The sequence below is a fragment of the Pseudophryne corroboree genome, chromosome 6, assembly GCF_028390025.1.
Source record: "Pseudophryne corroboree isolate aPseCor3 chromosome 6, aPseCor3.hap2, whole genome shotgun sequence".
Lineage (NCBI taxonomy): Eukaryota > Metazoa > Chordata > Amphibia > Anura > Myobatrachidae > Pseudophryne > Pseudophryne corroboree.
In genome coordinates this window covers 571,459,402-571,477,565 of record NC_086449.1, presented here as the reverse complement: position 1 = coordinate 571,477,565, position 18,164 = coordinate 571,459,402, and the positions used below count along the sequence as shown (strand labels likewise).

General features: G+C 48.6%; 1 protein-coding gene and 1 long non-coding RNA gene across 3 annotated transcripts in view; one reads left to right on the top strand and one right to left on the bottom strand.

Annotated features, from left to right (window-relative positions):
• ANO4 (anoctamin 4) overlaps window positions 1–18,164 on the top strand; it is a 416,268-nt gene that overhangs the window by 307,926 nt on the left and 90,178 nt on the right. For both annotated transcript variants that reach the window (XM_063927829.1, XM_063927830.1), the window contains one exon: window positions 16,276–16,418. In XM_063927829.1, the coding sequence (XP_063783899.1) occupies window positions 16,276–16,418 (143 nt within the window). The remainder of the gene's footprint in view (window positions 1–16,275; window positions 16,419–18,164) is intronic.
• Window positions 1–18,164, bottom strand: part of LOC134932954 (uncharacterized) — a 115,217-nt gene that overhangs the window by 41,283 nt on the left and 55,770 nt on the right. The gene's annotated exons all lie outside the window — the stretch shown is intronic.

The window sequence follows — 18,164 nt, the reverse complement described above, 5'->3', positions numbered from 1 at the left end:
GCCTCCCACGGCACCTTGGGATCTCAATTTGGTGCTGCAGTAACTCCAAACGGACTGGTTCGAACCGTTACAGGAGGTAGACGTAAAATATCTTACGTGGAAAATTGTTACAGTGTTGGCCTTGGCTTTAGCAAGACGTGTGTCAGAGCTGGGGGCGTTGTCTCACAAAGCCCCTATTTCTCATATGTCCTAGAGGATGCTGGGGACACCATAAAACCATGGGGTATAGATGGGATCCGCTGGAGACATGGGCACTTTAAGACTTTGAAAGGGTGTGAACTGGCTCCTCCCTCTATGCCCCTCCTCCAGACTCCAGTTTTAGAATTGTGCCCAGTGAGACTGGACGCACTACAGGGAGCTCTACTGAGTTTCTCTGAAAAAGACTTTTGTTAGGTTTTTTATGTTCAGGGAGGATGCTGGCAACAGTCTCCCTGCTTCGTGGGACTTAGGGGAGAGAAGTATGACCCACTTCCAGTGAGTTCAAGGGCTCTGCTTCTGGCTACAGGACACCATTAGCTCCTGATGGTGCTGATCGCTGGGTACGCCTAGATGCTCACTGCCGCAGCCGGCCGTCACCCCCTTACAGAGCCAGAAGTCAGAAGACAGGTGAGTAGCTGAAGAAAAGAAGACTTCAGTGACGGCATTCTCTGAGGTACCGCACAGCGCGCGATGCTGCGCGCCAAGCTCCCACATACACACAGCACTACAGGGTGTAGGGCGCGCGCGCGCGCGGGGGGGGGTGCCCTGGGCAGCTAATAAATCCTCAGTGGACACTGGCAAGAGGGGCATTAGTGCCGAGGCACTGTCCTAACCCCCGCCAGTATAATCATATAGTAAAAGAAGCAGGACGGAAGCGCACCATTATGGAGGCGGAGCTTCATCCCCACAGCTCACTCGGCACCATTTCCTCCCCACCATGCTGCAGAGACGCTGGTCCTTCCTTCACACTGACAAGTATCAGGGTGCAAAACGGGAGGGGGCACTGGCTAATTTGGTGCAATATATTCTTTATATTAAAAACGCTGCAGGTCTGGGGCATTTATTGGGCGCTTCAGAACCGCTGATTGAGCGCTGGGGTGTGAGCTGGCAAATCCCCTCTGTGTCTCTCTGACAGGCTTTACTGTGGGTCTGTCCCCTATATGCCCGGTGTGTCTGTGGGTGTTTGGTGCATGTGTGTGGACATGTCTCAGGCTGAAGGCTATTCCCAGGAGGAGGCTGTATTAGGGACACAAAAGGAAGTGGGGGTGACCATGACGGCACCGCTGATGCCTGACTGGGTAAATGTGTTGAACGCCTTGAATGCAAATGTGGCTCTTGTTAGTAAAAGGCTGGATAAGTCTGAGTCTCAGACCCAGGCATGGAAGAAATCTGTGGAAGATATGTTATTGCAAAGTCAGGTTCCCTCAGGGTCACAAAAACGTACGTTGGCACAGTTGGCAGACACTGCTACCGACACGGACTCTGATTCCAGTGTCGACTACAGCGATTCCAGATTAGAAATTGGCAAAAAGCATTCAGTACATGATTGTGGCGGTTAAAGAGATATTACATATCACTGAGGACCTGGCTGTCCCTGATAAAAGGGTCTGTATGTATAAGGAAAGGAAACCTGAGATAACGTTTCCTCCCTCTCATGAACTGAACACGCTATTTGAAAAAGTCTGGGAAGGTCCTGACAGAAAGTTTCAGATTCCCAAAAGAATTACGGTAGCTTATCCGTTTCCCTCGGTGGATAGGGAAAAGTGGGAGTCACCCCCCACTGTGGACAAGGCCCTGTCATGTTTGTCTAAAAAGGTGGTTCTCCCGTCACCTGACACGGCGGCCCTTAAGGATCCTGCAGATCGTAAACAAGAAACTACGTTAAAGTCCATTTATGCGACCACAGGTACGCTACTCAGACCTGTCATTGTGTCTGTGTGGGTAAGTAGTGCTATAGAAAAGTGGGCAGACAACTTGTCTACTGAAATAGATACCCTAGATAGGGATAGCATCCTCTTGACGCTGGGTTATATCATGGACGCTGCGGCATACCTTAAGGAAGCTGCGAGAGATATTGGTCTTTTGGGATCAAAGGCCAATGCCATGGCAGTCTCAGCTAGATGAGCGTTGTGGATTCACCAATGGAATGCTGATGCTGATTCCAAGAAAAGTATGGAATCTCTACCATATAAAGGTAAAGCCTTATTTGGCGATAGCCTTGATGATTTGGTATCAACAGCTACCACGGGTAAGTCATCTTTTTTACCTTATGTTCCTCCACAACAAAAGAAAACGCACCACTATCAGATGCAGTCCTTTCGGCCCAATAAATACAGAAAGAGCCGAGGTTCTTCCTTCCTTGCTACTAGAGGAAGAGGTAAACGATCACCAGCCTTGTCAGGCTCCCAGGAGCAGAAGTCCTCCCAGGCTTCTGCCAATTCCACCGCATGACGTTGGTGCTCCTAGGCGAGAGTCCGCACCGGTGGGGGCACGTCTCAAACTCTTCAGTCAGTTTTGGGTTCATTCGGACATAGACCCATGGGTTTTACAAATAGTATCCCAAGGGTACAAGCTGGAGTTTCAAGACGTTCCCCCTCGCCGGTTTTTCAAATCGGCCTTACCAGCTTCTCTTCCATACAGGGAGGTAGTTTGCGACGCAATACAAAAGTTGTGTCAAAATCAAGTTATAGTCAGGGTTCCCCAGTCACAACAGGGAGAAGGTTTTTATTCGAGCCTGTTTGTGGTCCCGAAGCCGGACAGCTCGGTCAGACCAATCCTCAACCTGAAATCCCTAAATTTCTTTATAAAGAAATTCAAATTCAAGATGGAGTCTCTCTGAGCAGTGATCTCCAGTCTGGAGGAAGGGGATTTTATGGTGTCAGTGGACATAAAGGATGCCTACTTACATGTTCCCATTTATCCTCCGCATCAGGCTTACCTGAGGTTTGCAATACAGGATTGTCATTACCAATTCGGCTCCGAGGTTTTTCACCAAAGTGATGGCGGAGATGATGGTTCTCCTTTGCAAGCAAGGAGTCACGATTATCCCATACTTGGACGATCTCCTGATAAAGGCGAGATCCAGGGACCAGTTGGTGCAAAACGTTGCACTCTCCCTGACAGTTCTTCAGCAACATGGTTGGCTCCTAAATTTGCCAAAATCACAGTTAATTCCGACGACGTGGTTGTCGTTTTTGGGAATGTTATTGGACACAGACCTACAGAGAGTCTTTCTTCCAGTGAAAAAGGCTCTGGAACTTCAGAGTCTGGTCAAACAAATTCTGAAACCAGCAAGAGTGTCAATCCATCAATGCATTCGGTTGCTGGGGAAGATGGCTGCGGCCTACAAGGCCATTCAGTTTGGCATGTTCCATGACAGAGTGTTCCAGTGGGACCTGTTGGACAAGTGGTCCGAGTCCCACCTACACATGCGCCGGAGGATAATCCTGTCTTACAAGACCAGGGTCTCACTCCTGTGGTGGCTACACAGCTCTCACCTCCTAGAGGGGCGTAGGTTCGGGATCCGAGGCTGGGGGGCAGTCACGCTGGGAGAAAACTTCCAAGGAAGATGGTCAAGTCAGGAAACTTGTCTCCACAGAAACGTTTTGGAGTTAAGGGCCATTTACAATGGCCTTCTGCAAGCGGAACATCTTCTTCAAGATCTACCTGTACTGATCCAGTCGGACAAGGTAACAGCAGTAGCGTACATAAACCGTCAGAGCAGAACGAAAAGCTGAGTGGCAATGGCAGAAGCCACATGGATTTTTCGCTGGGCAGAGAAACATACAAGCGCTCTGTCAGCGATCTTTATTCCAGGAGTGGTCAACAGGGAAGAAGACTTCCTCAGCAGACACGATCTCCATCCAGGAGAGTGGGGCCTCCACCAAGAAGTCTTCGCAGAGGTGACAAGTGATTGGGGAGTTCCTCAAGTAGACATGATAGCATCTCATCTCAACAAGAAGCTTCAGAGATATTGTTCCAGGTCGAGAGACCCTCAAGCAATAGCAGTGGATGCACTGGTGACACCGTGGGTGTTTCAGTCGGTGTATGTATTCCCTCCACTTCGTCTCATTCCAAAAGTTCTGAAGATCATAAGAAGAACAAAGATTCAGGCGAACCTCATTGTCCCAGACTGGCCAAGGAGGGCTTGGTATCCAGATCTTCAGGAATTACTCATAGGAGATCCCTGGCCTCTTCCTCTGCGCGAGGACCTGTTACAACAGGGGCCGTGCATGTATCAGGACTTACCGCGGCTACGTTTGATGGCATGGCGGTTGAGCGCAAAATCCTAGCCCGTAAGGGTATTCCCAGTGAAGTCATCCCCACACTTATTCAGGCCAGAAAAGGGGTAACGTCTAAACATTACCACCGTATTTGGAGAAAATATGTTTCTTGGTGTGAATCCAAGAAGGCTCCTATGGAAGAGTTTCAGCTGGGACGTTTTCTCCATTTTCTACAAGCAGGTGTGGATGCGAGCCTAAAATTGGGCTCAATTAAGGTACAGATTTCAGCCTTGTCAGTTTTCTTTCAGAAGCAATTGGCCTCCCTTCCAGAAGTTCAGATTAGGAAAACAGAGGCTCTGTTGTCCTGTATGCTCCCAACAAGATTGGGTGTCCTGCTTCCAAGCAGATCGTTGCGCGCTGGATCTGTGGTACAATTCAGCGTGCTCATTCCACGGCAAGATTGCCATTACTGAAATCGGTGAAGGCCCATTCTACTAGAAAGGTGGGCTCGTCCTGAGCGGCTGCCCCGGGGGGGTCTCAGCGTTACAGCTTTGCCGAGCATCTACTTGGTCGGGATCAAACACTTTTGCTAAGTTTTACAAGTTTGATAGCTTGGCTGATGACCTCAAGTTTGATCAATCGGTGCTGCAGAGTCATCCGTACTCTCCCGCCCGTTCTAGAGCTTTGGTATAACCCCATGGTTCTATGGTGACCCCAGCATCCTCTAGGACGTATGAGAAAATAGGATTTTAATACCTACCGATAAATCCTTTTCTCTTAGTCCGTAGAGGATGCTGGGCGCCCGTCCCAGTGCGTACTGTATCTGCAGTTATTAGTTGTGGTTACACACATGTTGTGTTACGTTTATGGTCAGCATGTTACTGCAATTGTTCATGCCGTTGGCTTGTGTTCTGTTAAATGCCACGTTGTGCGGCATGCTTGAGGTGTGAGCTGGTATGAATCTCACCTTAGTTTAACAATAAATCCTTTCCTCGAAATGTCCGTTTCCCTGGGCACAGTTCCAATAACTGGAGTCTGGAGGAGGGGCATAGAGGGAGGAGCCAGTTCACACCCTTTCAAAGTCTTAAAGTGCCCATGTCTCCTGCGGATCCCGTCTATATCCCATGGTTCTATGGTGACCCCAGCATCCTCTACGGACTAAGAGAAAAGGATTTACCGGTAGGTATTAAAATCCTATTTTAATCATCCATGAGGACAGAGCTGAATCGTCAGCAATTTCTTCCTAAGGTGGTGTCTGCATTTCACATCTACCAACCAATTGTGGTTCCGGTTGTTACCAACACCTCAGTTACTACAAAGTCTTTGGATGTTGTGAGGGCTTTAAAGGTGTATGTGAAGAGTACAGCTCGTCGCAGGAAATCGGACTCACTGTTTGTTCTTTACAATCCAAATAAGGTTGGGTGTCCTGCTTCAAAGCAGTCAATTGCACGCTGGATCAGGCTCACTATCCAGCATGCTTATTCCACGGCAGGATTGCCGTTTTCAAAATCTGTACAGGCCCACTCGACTAGGTCAGTGGGTTCTTCTTGGGCGGGTGCCCGGGGTGTCTTGGCCTTACAACTCTGCCGAGCAGCTACTTGGTCAGGTTCGAACACGTTTGCAAAGTTCTTTAAGTTCGATACCTTGGCCCCTGAGGACCTTCAGTTTGGTCAATCAGTTCCACAGGACCCTCAGCACTCTCCCACCCGGTTTGGGAGCTTTGGTACTTCCCCATGGTACTAAATGGATCCCCAGTATCCTCTAGGACATAAGAGAAAATAGGATTTTTCGTAGTCCGTAGAGGATACTGGGCGCCCGCACAGTGCTTCGCTCGACCTGCACGGTTACGTGGTTAAGTATTGTTTTTTGGTTCGGCTGTTGCTGTTCCAAGTTTGGTTAGCATGGCTTTCCTCTTGTTTGTGTGTGCTGGTTCGGAATCTCACCACTATCCTTTTATATCCTTCTCTCAAAGTATGTCCGTCTCCTCGGGCACAGTTTCCTAGACTGAGTCTGGTAGGAGGGGCATATAGGGAGGAGCCAGACCACACTATCAAATTCTTAAAGTGCCCATGGCTCCTAGTGGACCCGTTTATACCCCATGGTACTAAATGAATCCCCAATATCCTCTTCGGACTACGAGAAAAGGATTTACTGGTAGGTAATTAAAAATAAGATTTTACTCACCGGTAAATCTATTTCTCGTAGTCCGTAGTGGATGCTGGGAACTCCGAAAGGACCATGGGGAATAGCGGCTCCGCAGGAGACTGGGCACAACTAAAGAAAGCTTTTAGGTCACCTGGTGTGCACTGGCTCCTCCCACTATGACCCTCCTCCAAGCCTCAGTTAGTACACTGTGCCCGGACGAGCTGACATAATAAGGAAGGATTTTGAATCCCGGGTAAGACTCTTACCAGCCACACCAATCACACCGTATAACTCGTGATACTATACCCAGTTTAACAGTATGAAAACAACTGAGCCTCTCAACAGATGGCTCAACAATAACCCTTTAGTTAACAATAACTATGTACAAGTATTGCAGACAATCCGCACTTGGGACGGGCGCCCAGCATCCACTACGGACTACGAGAAATAGATTTACCGGTGAGTAAAATCTTATTTTCTCTGACGTCCTAGTGGATGCTGGGAACTCCGAAAGGACCATGGGGATTATACCAAAGCTCCCAAACGGGCGGGAGAGTGCGGATGACTCTGCAGCACCGAATGAGAGAACTCCAGGTCCTCCTCAGCCAGGGTATCAAATTTGTAGAATTTTGCAAACGTGTTTGCCCCTGACCAAGTAGCAGCTCGGCAAAGTTGTAAACCCGAGACCCCTCGGGCAGCCGCCCAAGATGAGCCCACCTTCCTTGTGGAATGGGCTTTTACTGATTTAGGATGCGGCAGTCCAGCCGCAGAATGCGCCAGCTGAATTGTGCTACAAATCCAGCGAGCAATAGTCTGCTTAGAAGCAGGAGCACCCAGCTTGTTGGGTGCATACAGGATAAATAGCGAGTCAGTTTTCCTGACTCTAGCCGTCCTGGAAACATAAATTTTCAAGGCCCTGACTACGTCCAGTAACTTGGAATCCTCCAAGTCGCTAGTAGCCGCAGGCACCACAATAGGTTGGTTCAAGTGAAAAGCTGATACCACCTTAGGGAGAAACTGGGGACGAGTCCTCAATTCCGCCCTATCCATATGGAAAATCAGATAAGGGCTTTTACATGACAAAGCTGCCGATTCTGACACACGCCTGGCTGAAGCCAAGGCCAGTAACATGACCACTTTCCACGTGAGATATTTTAGATCGACGGTTTTAAGTGGCTCAAACCAATGTGATTTTAAGAAACTCAACACCACGTTGAGATCCCAAGGTGCCACTGGAGGCACAAACGGGGGCTGAATATGCAGCACTCCTTTCACAAACGTCTGAACTTCAGGTAGTGAAGCTAGTTCTTTCTGGAAGAAAATCGACAGAGCCGAGATCTGTACCTTAATGGAGCCTAATTTCAGGCCCATAGTCACTCCTGCTTGTAGGAAATGCAGAAATCGACCTAGTTGAAATTCCTCTGTTGGGGCCTTTCTGGCCTCACACCAAGCAACATATTTCCGCCATATGCGGTGATAATGCTGTACAGTCACATCTTTCCTGGCTTTAATCAGCGTAGGAATTACTTCCTCCGGAATGCCCTTTTCCTTTAGGATCCGGCGTTCAACCGCCATGCCGTCAAACGCAGCCGCGGTAAGTCTTGGAACAGACAGGGCCCCTGCTGCAGCAGGTCCTGTCTGAGCGGCAGAGGCCATGGGTCCTCTGAGATCATCTCTTGAAGTTCCGGGTACCACGCTCGTCTTGGCCAATCCGGAACCACGAGTATTGTTCTTACTCCTCGTTTTCTTATTATTCTCAGTACCCTCGGTATGAGAGGCAGAGGAGGGAACACATAAACTGACTGGTACACCCACGGTGTCACTAGAGCGTCCACAGCTATCGCCTGAGGGTCCCTTGACCTGGCGCAATATCTCTCTAGTTTTTTGTTTAGGCGGGACGCCATCATGTCCACCTGTGGCCGTTCCCATCGATTTACAATCAGCGCGAAGACTTCTGGATGAAGTCCCCACTCTCCCGGGTGGAGGTCGTGCCTGCTGAGAAAGTCTGCTTCCCAGTTGTCCACTCCCGGAATGAACACTGCTGACAGTGCTAGTACGTGATTTTCCGCCCATCGGAGAATCCTTGTGGCTTCTGCCATTGCCATCCTGCTTCTTGTGCCGCCCTGTCGATTTACATGGGCGACTGACGTGATGTTGTCTGACTGGATCAGTACCGGCTGGTGTAGAAGCAGGGATTTTGCCTGACTTAGGGCATTGTAAATGGCCCTTAGTTCCAGAATATTTATGTGTAGGGAAGTCTCCTGACTCGACCATAGTCCTTGGAAGTTTCTTCCCTGTGTGACTGCCCCCCAGCCTCGAAGGCTGGCATCCGTGGTCACCAGGACCCAGTCCTGTATGCCGAATCTGCGGCCCTCTAGAAGATGAGCACTCTGCAGCCACCACAGCAGAGACACCCTGGTTCTTGGAGACAGGGTTATTAGGCGATGCATCTGAAGATGCGATCCGGACCATTGGTCCAACAGGTCCCACTGAAAGATTCTGGCATGGAACCTGCCGAAAGGAATTGCTTCGTAAGAAGCCACCATCTTTCCCAGGACCCGCGTGCAGTGATGCACCGATACCTGTTTCGGTTTCAGGAGGTCTCTGACTAGAGATGACAGCTCCTTGGCTTTCTCCTCCGGGAGAAACACTTTTTTCTGGACTGTATCCAGAATCATACCCAGGAACAGTAGACGTGTCGTCGGAACCAGCTGTGATTTTGGAATATTCAGAATCCAACCGTGCTGGTGTAGCACCTCCTGAGATAGTGCTACTCCCACCAACAACTGCTCCTTGGACCTCGCCTTTATTAGGAGATCGTCCAAGTACGGGATAATTAAAACTCCCTTTCTTCGAAGGAGTATCATCATTTCCGCCATTACCTTGGTAAACACCCTCGGTGCCGTGGAGAGTCCAAACGGCAGCGTCTGGAAGTGGAAATGGCAATCCTGTACCACAAATCTGAGGTACTCCTGGTGAGGATAGTAAATGGGGACATGCAGGTAAGCATCCTTGATGTCCAGGGATACCATGTAATCCCCCTCATCCAGGCTTGCAATAACCGCCCTGAGCGATTCCATCTTGAACTTGAATTTTTTTATGTATGTGTTCAAGGATTTCAAATTTAAAATGGGTCTCACCGAACCGTCTGGTTTCGGTACCACAAACAGTGTGGAATAGTAACCCCGTCCTTGTTGAAGTAGGGGCACCTTGACTATCACCTGCTGGGAATACAGCTTGTGAATTGCCTCTAGCACAGCCTCCCTGCCTGAGGGAGTTGTCGGCAAGGCAGATTTTAGGAACCGGTGGGGTGGAGACGCCTCGAATTCCAGTTTGTACCCTTGAGATACTATTTGCAGGATCCAGGGATCCACCTGTGAGCGAGCCCACTGATCGCTGAAATTTTTGAGGCGGCCCCCCACCGTACCTGGCTCCACCTGTGGAGCCCCACCGTCATGCGGCGGACTTGGAAGAAGCGGGGGAGGACTTTTGCTCCTGGGAACCTGCTGTTTGTTGCAGCCTTTTTCCCCTACCTCTGCCTCTGGACAGAAAGGACCCGCCTTTTCCACGCCTGTTTTTCTGAGTCCGAAAGGACTGTACCTGATAAAACGGCGCCTTTTTAGGCTGTGAGGGAACATGGGGTAAAAATGCTGACTTCCCAGCAGTTGCTGTGGAAACTAGGTCCGAGAGACCATCCCCGAATAACTCCTCACCCTTATAAGGCAAAACTTCCATGTGCCTTTTTGAATCTGCATCCCCTGTCCACTGTCGAGTCCATAAGCCTCTCCTAGCAGAAATGGACAATGCACTTATTTTAGATGCCAGCCGGCAGATCTCCCTCTGTGCATCTCTCATGTATAAGACTGAGTCTTTTATATGCTCTATGGTTAGCAGAATAGTGTCCCTGTCTAGGGTGTCAATATTTTCTGACAGGGAATCTGACCACGCAGCGGCAGCACTGCACATCCATGCTGACGCAATAGGTGGTCTAAGTATAATGCCTGAGTGTGTATATACAGACTTCAGGATCGCCTCCTGCTTTCTATCAGCAGGTTCCTTGAGGGCGGCCGGAGACGGAGACGGTAGTGCCACCTTTTTAGACAAACGTGTGAGCGCTTTATCCACCCTAGGGGGTGTCTCCCAACGTGACCTATCCTCTGGCGGGAAAGGGAACGCCATTAGTAACTTCTTAGAGATTACCAATCTTTTATCAGGGAAAGCCCACGCTTCTTCACACACTTCATTTAATTCTTCTGATGGGGGAAAAACTACGGGTAGTTTTTTCTCCCCAAACATAATACCCTTTTTAGTGGTACCTGGGTTTATATCAGAAATTTGTAACACCTCTTTCATTGCTTCAATCATGCAACGAATGGCCTTAGTGGACATTAGACTAGACTCATCGTCGTCGACACTGGTGTCAGTATCCGTGTCGACATCTGCGTCTGCCATCTGAGGTAGCGGGCGTTTTAGAGCCCCCGATGGCCTTTGAGACGCCTGGACAGGCACGAGCTGAGAAGCCGGCTGTCCCGCATTTGGCATGTCGTCAAATTTTTTGTGTAAGGAGTCGACACGTGCACGCAATTCATTCCATAAGTCCATCCACTCAGGTGTCTGCCCCGCAGGGGGTGACATCCCTTCTATAGGCATCTGCTCCGCCTCCACATCATTATCCTCATCAAACATGTCGACACAGCCGTACCGACACACCGCACACACACAGGGAATGCTCTAACAGAGGACAGGACCCACCAAAGCCCTTTGGGGAGACAGAGTGAGAGTATGCCAGCACACACCAGAGCGCTATATAATGCAGGGACTAACTGAATTATGTCCCCTATAGCTGCTGTTATATATATACTGCGCCTAAATTTAGTGCCCCCCCTCTCTTTTTTTACCCTTTTCTGTAGTGTAGACTGCAGGGGAGAGTCAGGGAGCTTCCTTCCAGCGGAGCTGTGAGGGAGAAATGGCGCCACTGTGCTGAAGGAGATAGCTCCGCCCCTTTTTCGGACTATTCTCCCGCTTTTTTATGGATTCTGGCAGGGGTAATTATCACATATATAGCCTCTAGGGCTATATATTGTGGTATTTTTGCCAGCCAAGGTGTTTTTTATTGCTGCTCAGGGCGCCCCCCCCCTAGCGCCCTGCACCCTCAGTGACCGGAGTGTGAAGTGTGTATGAGGAGCAATGGCGCACAGCTGCAATGCTGTGCGCTACCTTGGTGAAGACTGATGTCTTCTGCCGCCGATTTTGCGGACCTCTTCTTGCTTCTGGCTCTGTAAGGGGGACGGCGGCGCGGCTCCGGGACCGAACACCAAGGCCAGTTCCATGCGGTCGATCCCTCTGGAGCTAATGGTGTCCAGTAGCCTAAGAAGCCCAAGCTAGCTGCAAGCAGGTAGGTTCGCTTCTTCTCCCCTTAGTCCCTCGCTGCAGTGAGCCTGTTGCCAGCAGGTCTCACTGTAAAATAAAAAAACCTAATTATATACTTTCTTTCTAGAAGCTCAGGAGAGCCCCTAGTGTGCATCCAACCTCGGCCGGGCACAAAATCTAACTGAGGCTTGGAGGAGGGTCACAGTGCACACCAGGTGACCTAAAAGCTTTCTTTAGTTGTGCCCAGTCTCCTGCGGAGCCGCTATTCCCCATGGTCCTTTCGGAGTTCCCAGCATCCACTAGGACGTCAGAGAAATCCTATTTTTGGAGTCAGAAGCAGACTCCAAGAAAGTGAAGTTTCCTTCCACACACAAATTCAAACCAAGATTTCCAGCTTTTCGGCCCTTTCGGAATCAAGGAAAAGCAAACGGAAAGGGTTATGGCAAACAGTCCCAATCCAACAAGTCTGGGAAGACTAAAAAGCTTTGGGCTACCAGGGGACCAGCTTCCAAATCAGAAGGTAAGCCATCAGCCTGATGGTGCGGGCCTCCACATGGGGGAACCAAGGGTGGGAGGCAGACTTCTTCAGTTTGCACAGATCTGGCAGCAGTCTACCACAGATGCCTTGGTGCAAGAAGCGGTATCTCACGGTTATGAGTTTGCTTTCAAGAAATACCCTCCTCAAAGGTTTTTTTGTACCAGCCCGTCTTCAGTGGAAACGAAGGCCAGGGCTTTGCAAGAGGCAGTTCAGAAGTTGCTTCAATCAGGAGTGATAATTCCAGTTCCTCCTGCTCAACGAGGACAAGGTTGTTATTCCAACCTGTTCCTAGTCCAAATGGCTTGTTCCGGGCCATATTCAATCTCAAAGCACTGAACAAATACATTTGGGTGCCTCGGTTTCATATGGAGACTTTACGTTCCATTATTTTGGACATGGAGCCGGAGGATTTTATGGTATTCCCTGGATATCCAGGATGCTTACCTACATGTTCTTATAGCACTGTCCCATCAGCGCTATCTCAGGTTTGCTATCCTCCAGCATCATTTTCAGTTTCAGGCCCTACCTTTTGGACTGGCCACAGCTCCCATAGTATTCACCAAAATTATGGTGGCGATGGCATCTTATCTCAGTCATCAGGGGATGAGGATTTTTCCATACCTCGATGACATAATAATCCTGGCACAGTCTCAGGAATTGCTTCAGTGGCATCTGCAACAGACAGTAGCTTGTTTACAGAGACACGGTTAGCTCATAAATTGGGCAAAGTCGTCCCTGGTGCCATCACAACGGATGACTCATTTGGGGGCTGTGCTGGATTCAGGTCTTCAGAGAGTATTTCTACCTCTGAACAAAATATCCTAAATTCAGTCAAGGATTCAGGAGCTGCTACACAGTAGGGTATCCATTCACGCCGCAATGCATGTGATGGGCTTGGTGGTGTTGACATTCGAAATGGTGGAGTATGCTCAGTTCTGTTCGAGGCAGACTATGGTCCTCCTTCTGGGAGTAAGAAGGTCATTAGCCTGGTGGCTACAGACATCCTATCTGGACAATGCGAGACCCTTTTGGATATCAGATTGGGAAATTCTGACAACGGATGCCAGTCTTCAGGGCTGGGGAGCAGTGTCAGGAAGGAGTTGCTTCCAGGGGCAGTGGACCAAGGAAGAAAGTTGCCTGCCAATAAATATATTGGAACTTCGGTCCATATATATGGCACTTATTCAGGCAAAGGACATCCTTCAGGGGAAACCAGTCCAAATCCGCTCGGACAATGCAACGGCAGTAGCGTACCTCAACCATCAGGGAGGAACTCGCAGCCAGAATGCAATAAAGGAGGTAAGTCACGCATTCAAGTGGACAGAACTTCATCTTCCAGCCTTGTCCGCAGAGTTCATTCCGGGAGTCCTAAACTGGGAAGTGGATTTTCTTAGTTGACACGCCATTCATGCAAACGAATGGACTTTACACCCCGAGGTCTTCCAGACTCTGGTAGACAAGTGGGGGTTACCGGAGATAGATCTCATGGCTTCCCATCAGAACAACAAAGTTCCCGCGGTCGGGTCAAGAACAAAGGATCCCAGAGCGATCTTTGTGGATGCCCTGTCAGTGAGGTGGGACTTTTGTCTGGCCTATGTGTTTCCACCAATCGCCCTGTTACCCAGGGTAGTGCGAAAGGTAAAACAAGGAAAGGGCGCTGTGATACTAATAGCTCCAGCTTGGCCCAGAAGACATTGGTACACAGATCTGCAGAGGATGTTGATGGATGCTCCATTCCTACTCCCTCAATGTCCAGATCTACTGTCTCAGGGTCCTTGCTATCACAAACACCTGGATTGACGGTCTTTGACAGCGTGGCTTTTGAGACTTCCATCCTGAAATCAAGAGGATTCTCACAACAGGTAATTCAAACTATGCTCAGAGCAAGGGAAACCTTCCTCTGCTCGCATTTATAACCAAATATGGCAAGTTTATATTCAATGGTGCAGTGACAGGAAATTTGAGCCTAGGGCGTTCAGAGTTTCCAGAGTCCTGGCATTCCTTTAGGCAGGAATGGACTACGGGTGGCTTCCTTGAGAGTTCAAGTGTCAGCATTAACTGTATGGTTCCAAAAGAAAATTGCTAACCTACAGGATGTGCGCACTTTTTTCCGGGGAATGCTGTGCATTTAACCTCTTCTTATTCCTCCTACAGTGCCTTGGGACTTAAGTTTAGTCCTAAAGGCTCTTCAAGTTGCCCAATTTGAACCACTTAAACGAGTGGATCTTAAGTGGTTGACAGCTAAAGTTCACTTTCTACTGGCTATTGCTTCAGCTAGAAGAGTTTCAGATTTAGGGGCATTGTTATGTCGCCCTCATTTTCCGATTTTTTTTTTATCCAGATAGAGCGGTTCTCAGAACCAAATCTGTGTATCTTCCTAAGGTGGTGTCTAAATTCCACCTTAATGAAGAAATTGTAGTCCTGGCCTTCCAGGAGCCGGACCTTTCCGCGGGAGATGCATCGTTGGACGTAGTACATGCCTTAAGGGTCTACGTGGATCGTACCAGTGCCATCAGAAAGTCAAACACTCTCTTCGTTCTCTACTGTTTTCACAAGAGAGGATGGCCTGCTGACAAGCAGATACTGGCGAGGTGGCTTCAGATGACAATTTCAGTAGCATACTCTCAAGCTGATCTCCCTGTTCCGGCTAATGTCTCTGCTCACTCTACTCGTAAGGTAGGCCCGTCACGGGCAGCACAACATGGTGCTTCTGCAGAACAGATATGTAAAGCAGCCACATGGTCTTCCATTAACACATTCATTAGACATTATGCCTTTGATACCTTTGCCACTCAGGACGCTGAATTCAGGCGAAGGATTCTCCTGTCCAGTCAGGAGCGTCCCCACCACTAAATTGCTTCGAGACATCCCAATGCTATCCTATGGATAGCATTGGACCCTGCCAGAGAAATATTCATTATGGTAAAACTTACCATTGATAACGTTATTTCTCCTAAGTAAACAGGATCCACAGGGATCCCACCCTGACGCTCCTGATTTGCAGATCCTTTCACTCACTAACCTCTTCCTTCTTGTACGGAAGGGCGTGCATGTGTTTTCTTCTCGCCTGATTAGGGCTCTCTATCATGCTCCTGCCTTGAGCTTTGGAAAAACAACTGATTTGCCTGAGCCAGGAGGCGGGGATATATTGACGGGATTGCTGCATGCTGGGAGGCCGAAAGCTTTGACCAATTGGATATGATGATGAGACAGTGGATTTGCACCAATGTTATCCTGTGGACTTAGGAGAAATACGTTATCAACGGTAAGTTTTACCATAACTAATATTTTTATTGCACCTTCTCACAGTACAGACAGATAAATACAAAAGAACATGACATGTATCTCATACAATCGGGTTCAGTAAGTCTGAAAGATAAATAATAGCAGTATATAAATAGGTTGGTAGCATTAATCCTAATATGAGAAAGGTACAAAAAAATAAATGTATATATAACATTTCTAAATAAAATTATAAACAAAAGAGTGTAACTCTGGGTCAAGAATTTCTACATGGTAATTTGTAGATCAACATGGGTATTTCATCTATGTGAAAGGGTCAACCCGAGTCGAAATTCCTGGGTCGAAGTCCCGGGAATTTCAACCTGGGTTGACCCCTTCACACAGAAAAAGGAACCATGTTTATCTGCAAATTACCAGACTTTGTGTGAAAGGGGTATAATTGGTGCCTATAAACTTAACCAGAAGGAAAGTGTGCCGCTTAAGACTTTCGGGGGTCATTCCGAGATGATCGTAGCTGTGCTAAATTTAGCACAGCTACGATCATTCACACTGACATGCGGGGGGACACCCAGCACAGGGCTAGTCCGCCCCGCATGTCAGTGCCGCCCCCCCACCCGCACGCAGAAGTGCAAAGGCATCGCACAGCGGCGATGCCTTTGCACTTCAAGAGTAGCTCCCGACCAGCACAGCTTTAGCGCTGGTCGGGAGCTACGGGACGGACGGACATACATACAATCTTGGGTGGAGGCAAGTTAACATTGTTTGTTGTCCATCCAGGTTGATCCAGAATTGGTGGACACGCAGAAAGTTAAGACAAGAACATGGTGCTCATGGGAAAGCTAGCTTTCCTCAATGGGAGAAAGACTATAACCTGCAACCCATCAATGCTTATGGATTATTTGAAGAATACCTTGAAATGAGTGAGTTCTTGGTTGTTTTTTTATTGTTGTTGTTTGTTTTCTATTTGCAGTGCTGCTGTAACATTTTTATATGGCGGTAGAAGACTTGAAGTTATTTATAGGGACCATTTCAGTTCTGAACGATGTTAGAGATGGGTCTGATTGAGATGTGGTTGGAGTTCCTATTGCTGCTGCTTACATAGAAGCAGCAGCGATAGCACTAATGTGGTAATGCGTGACGCCTCCTGCTGCATTACTGATCCGAACTGCATCCCAGGGCGCAGTACCTGATCATCTCTGACACCATTGGTCGGCTGCGTGACCCATTGGGTCATACAAGTTGATTGTCGCAGGAGCTGCCTTGCGGCCAGGAAATCTTCATCCTCTGGCGCAGATCCTGGCCTCGTCTCTCCCCCACAATGACGGCTGCCCCCTTCACACCCTCCAAATGGCAGCAGACTGTCAATCACAGACAGGGGTATATGCAATTGTGGTCGAATTCCCGAAATTGTCGAATTTCGGGTCATTTTCGACCAAAAAAAAAAATTCCCCTATGCAATTCAGTGCTTTCCGACCAAAAAACGGACTTTCAAAATTCGACTTTTTGAAATTCGAATTTTTGCAAATTCGACTTTTCTGCAATGATACAAGTGCTGCAATTCGACCAAAGCATATTCAATTCAAGTTTTGAAATTCGACAGCAGTGCTTTTAGACAGCAAATTCGTCATTTTCAATCCGCCACACTTTGGAGGGTGAAAACAAATAAAAAAATTTTAAACATGTTTTTTTTGGTGTTTTTTTTTTGGGAATAGCAGATCTATTTATATTAGAAGGGATTAGGTACTTTTTTTTTTTTTTTTATGCTGGAAGGGTAAAATCATAAAAAAAAATGGCGTGGGGTCCCCCCTCCAAAGCATAACCAGCCTCGGGCTCACTGAGCTGGTCCTGGTTCTAAAAATGCGGGGAAAAAATTGACAGGGGATCCCCCGTATTTTTAAAACCAGCACCGGGCTCTGCGCCTGGTGCTGGTGCCAAAAATACGGGGGACAAAAAGAGTAGGGGTCCCCCGTATTTTTAACACCAGCATCGGGCTCCACTAGCTGGACAGATAATGCCACAGCCGGGGGTCACTTTTATGCCGTGCCCTGCGGCCGTGGCATCAAATATCCAACTAGTCACCCCTGGCCGGGGTACCCTGGGGGAGTGGGGACCCCTTCAATCAAGGGGTCCCCCCCCCCCAGCCACCCAAGGGCCAGGGGTGAAGCCCGAGGCTGTCCCCCCCCATCCAATGGGCTGCGGATGGGGGGGCTGATAGCCTTTGTGATAATAAAAAGATATTGTTTTTTCCAATAGTACTACAAGTCCCAGCAAGCCTCCCCCGCAAGCTGGTACTTGGAGAACCACAAGTACCAGCATGCGGGAGAAAAACGGGCCCGCTGGTACCTGTAGTACTACTGGGGAAAAAATACCCAAATAAAAACAGGACACACACACCGTCGACAGTAAAACTTTATTTCATACGTCGACACACACATACTTACCTATGTTCACACGCCGACATCGGTCCTCTTCTCCATGTAGAATCCACGGATACCTGTAAAGAAAAGTTCAAAATACTCACCTCAACCATGGTCCAGAGATAAATCCACGGACTTGGCAAAATAAGAAAACGCAAATACCCGCACCAAAAACGGACTGAAAGGGGTCCCATGCTGACACATGGGACACCTTTCCACGAATGAGACCTGTCAGTGACAGCTGTCACT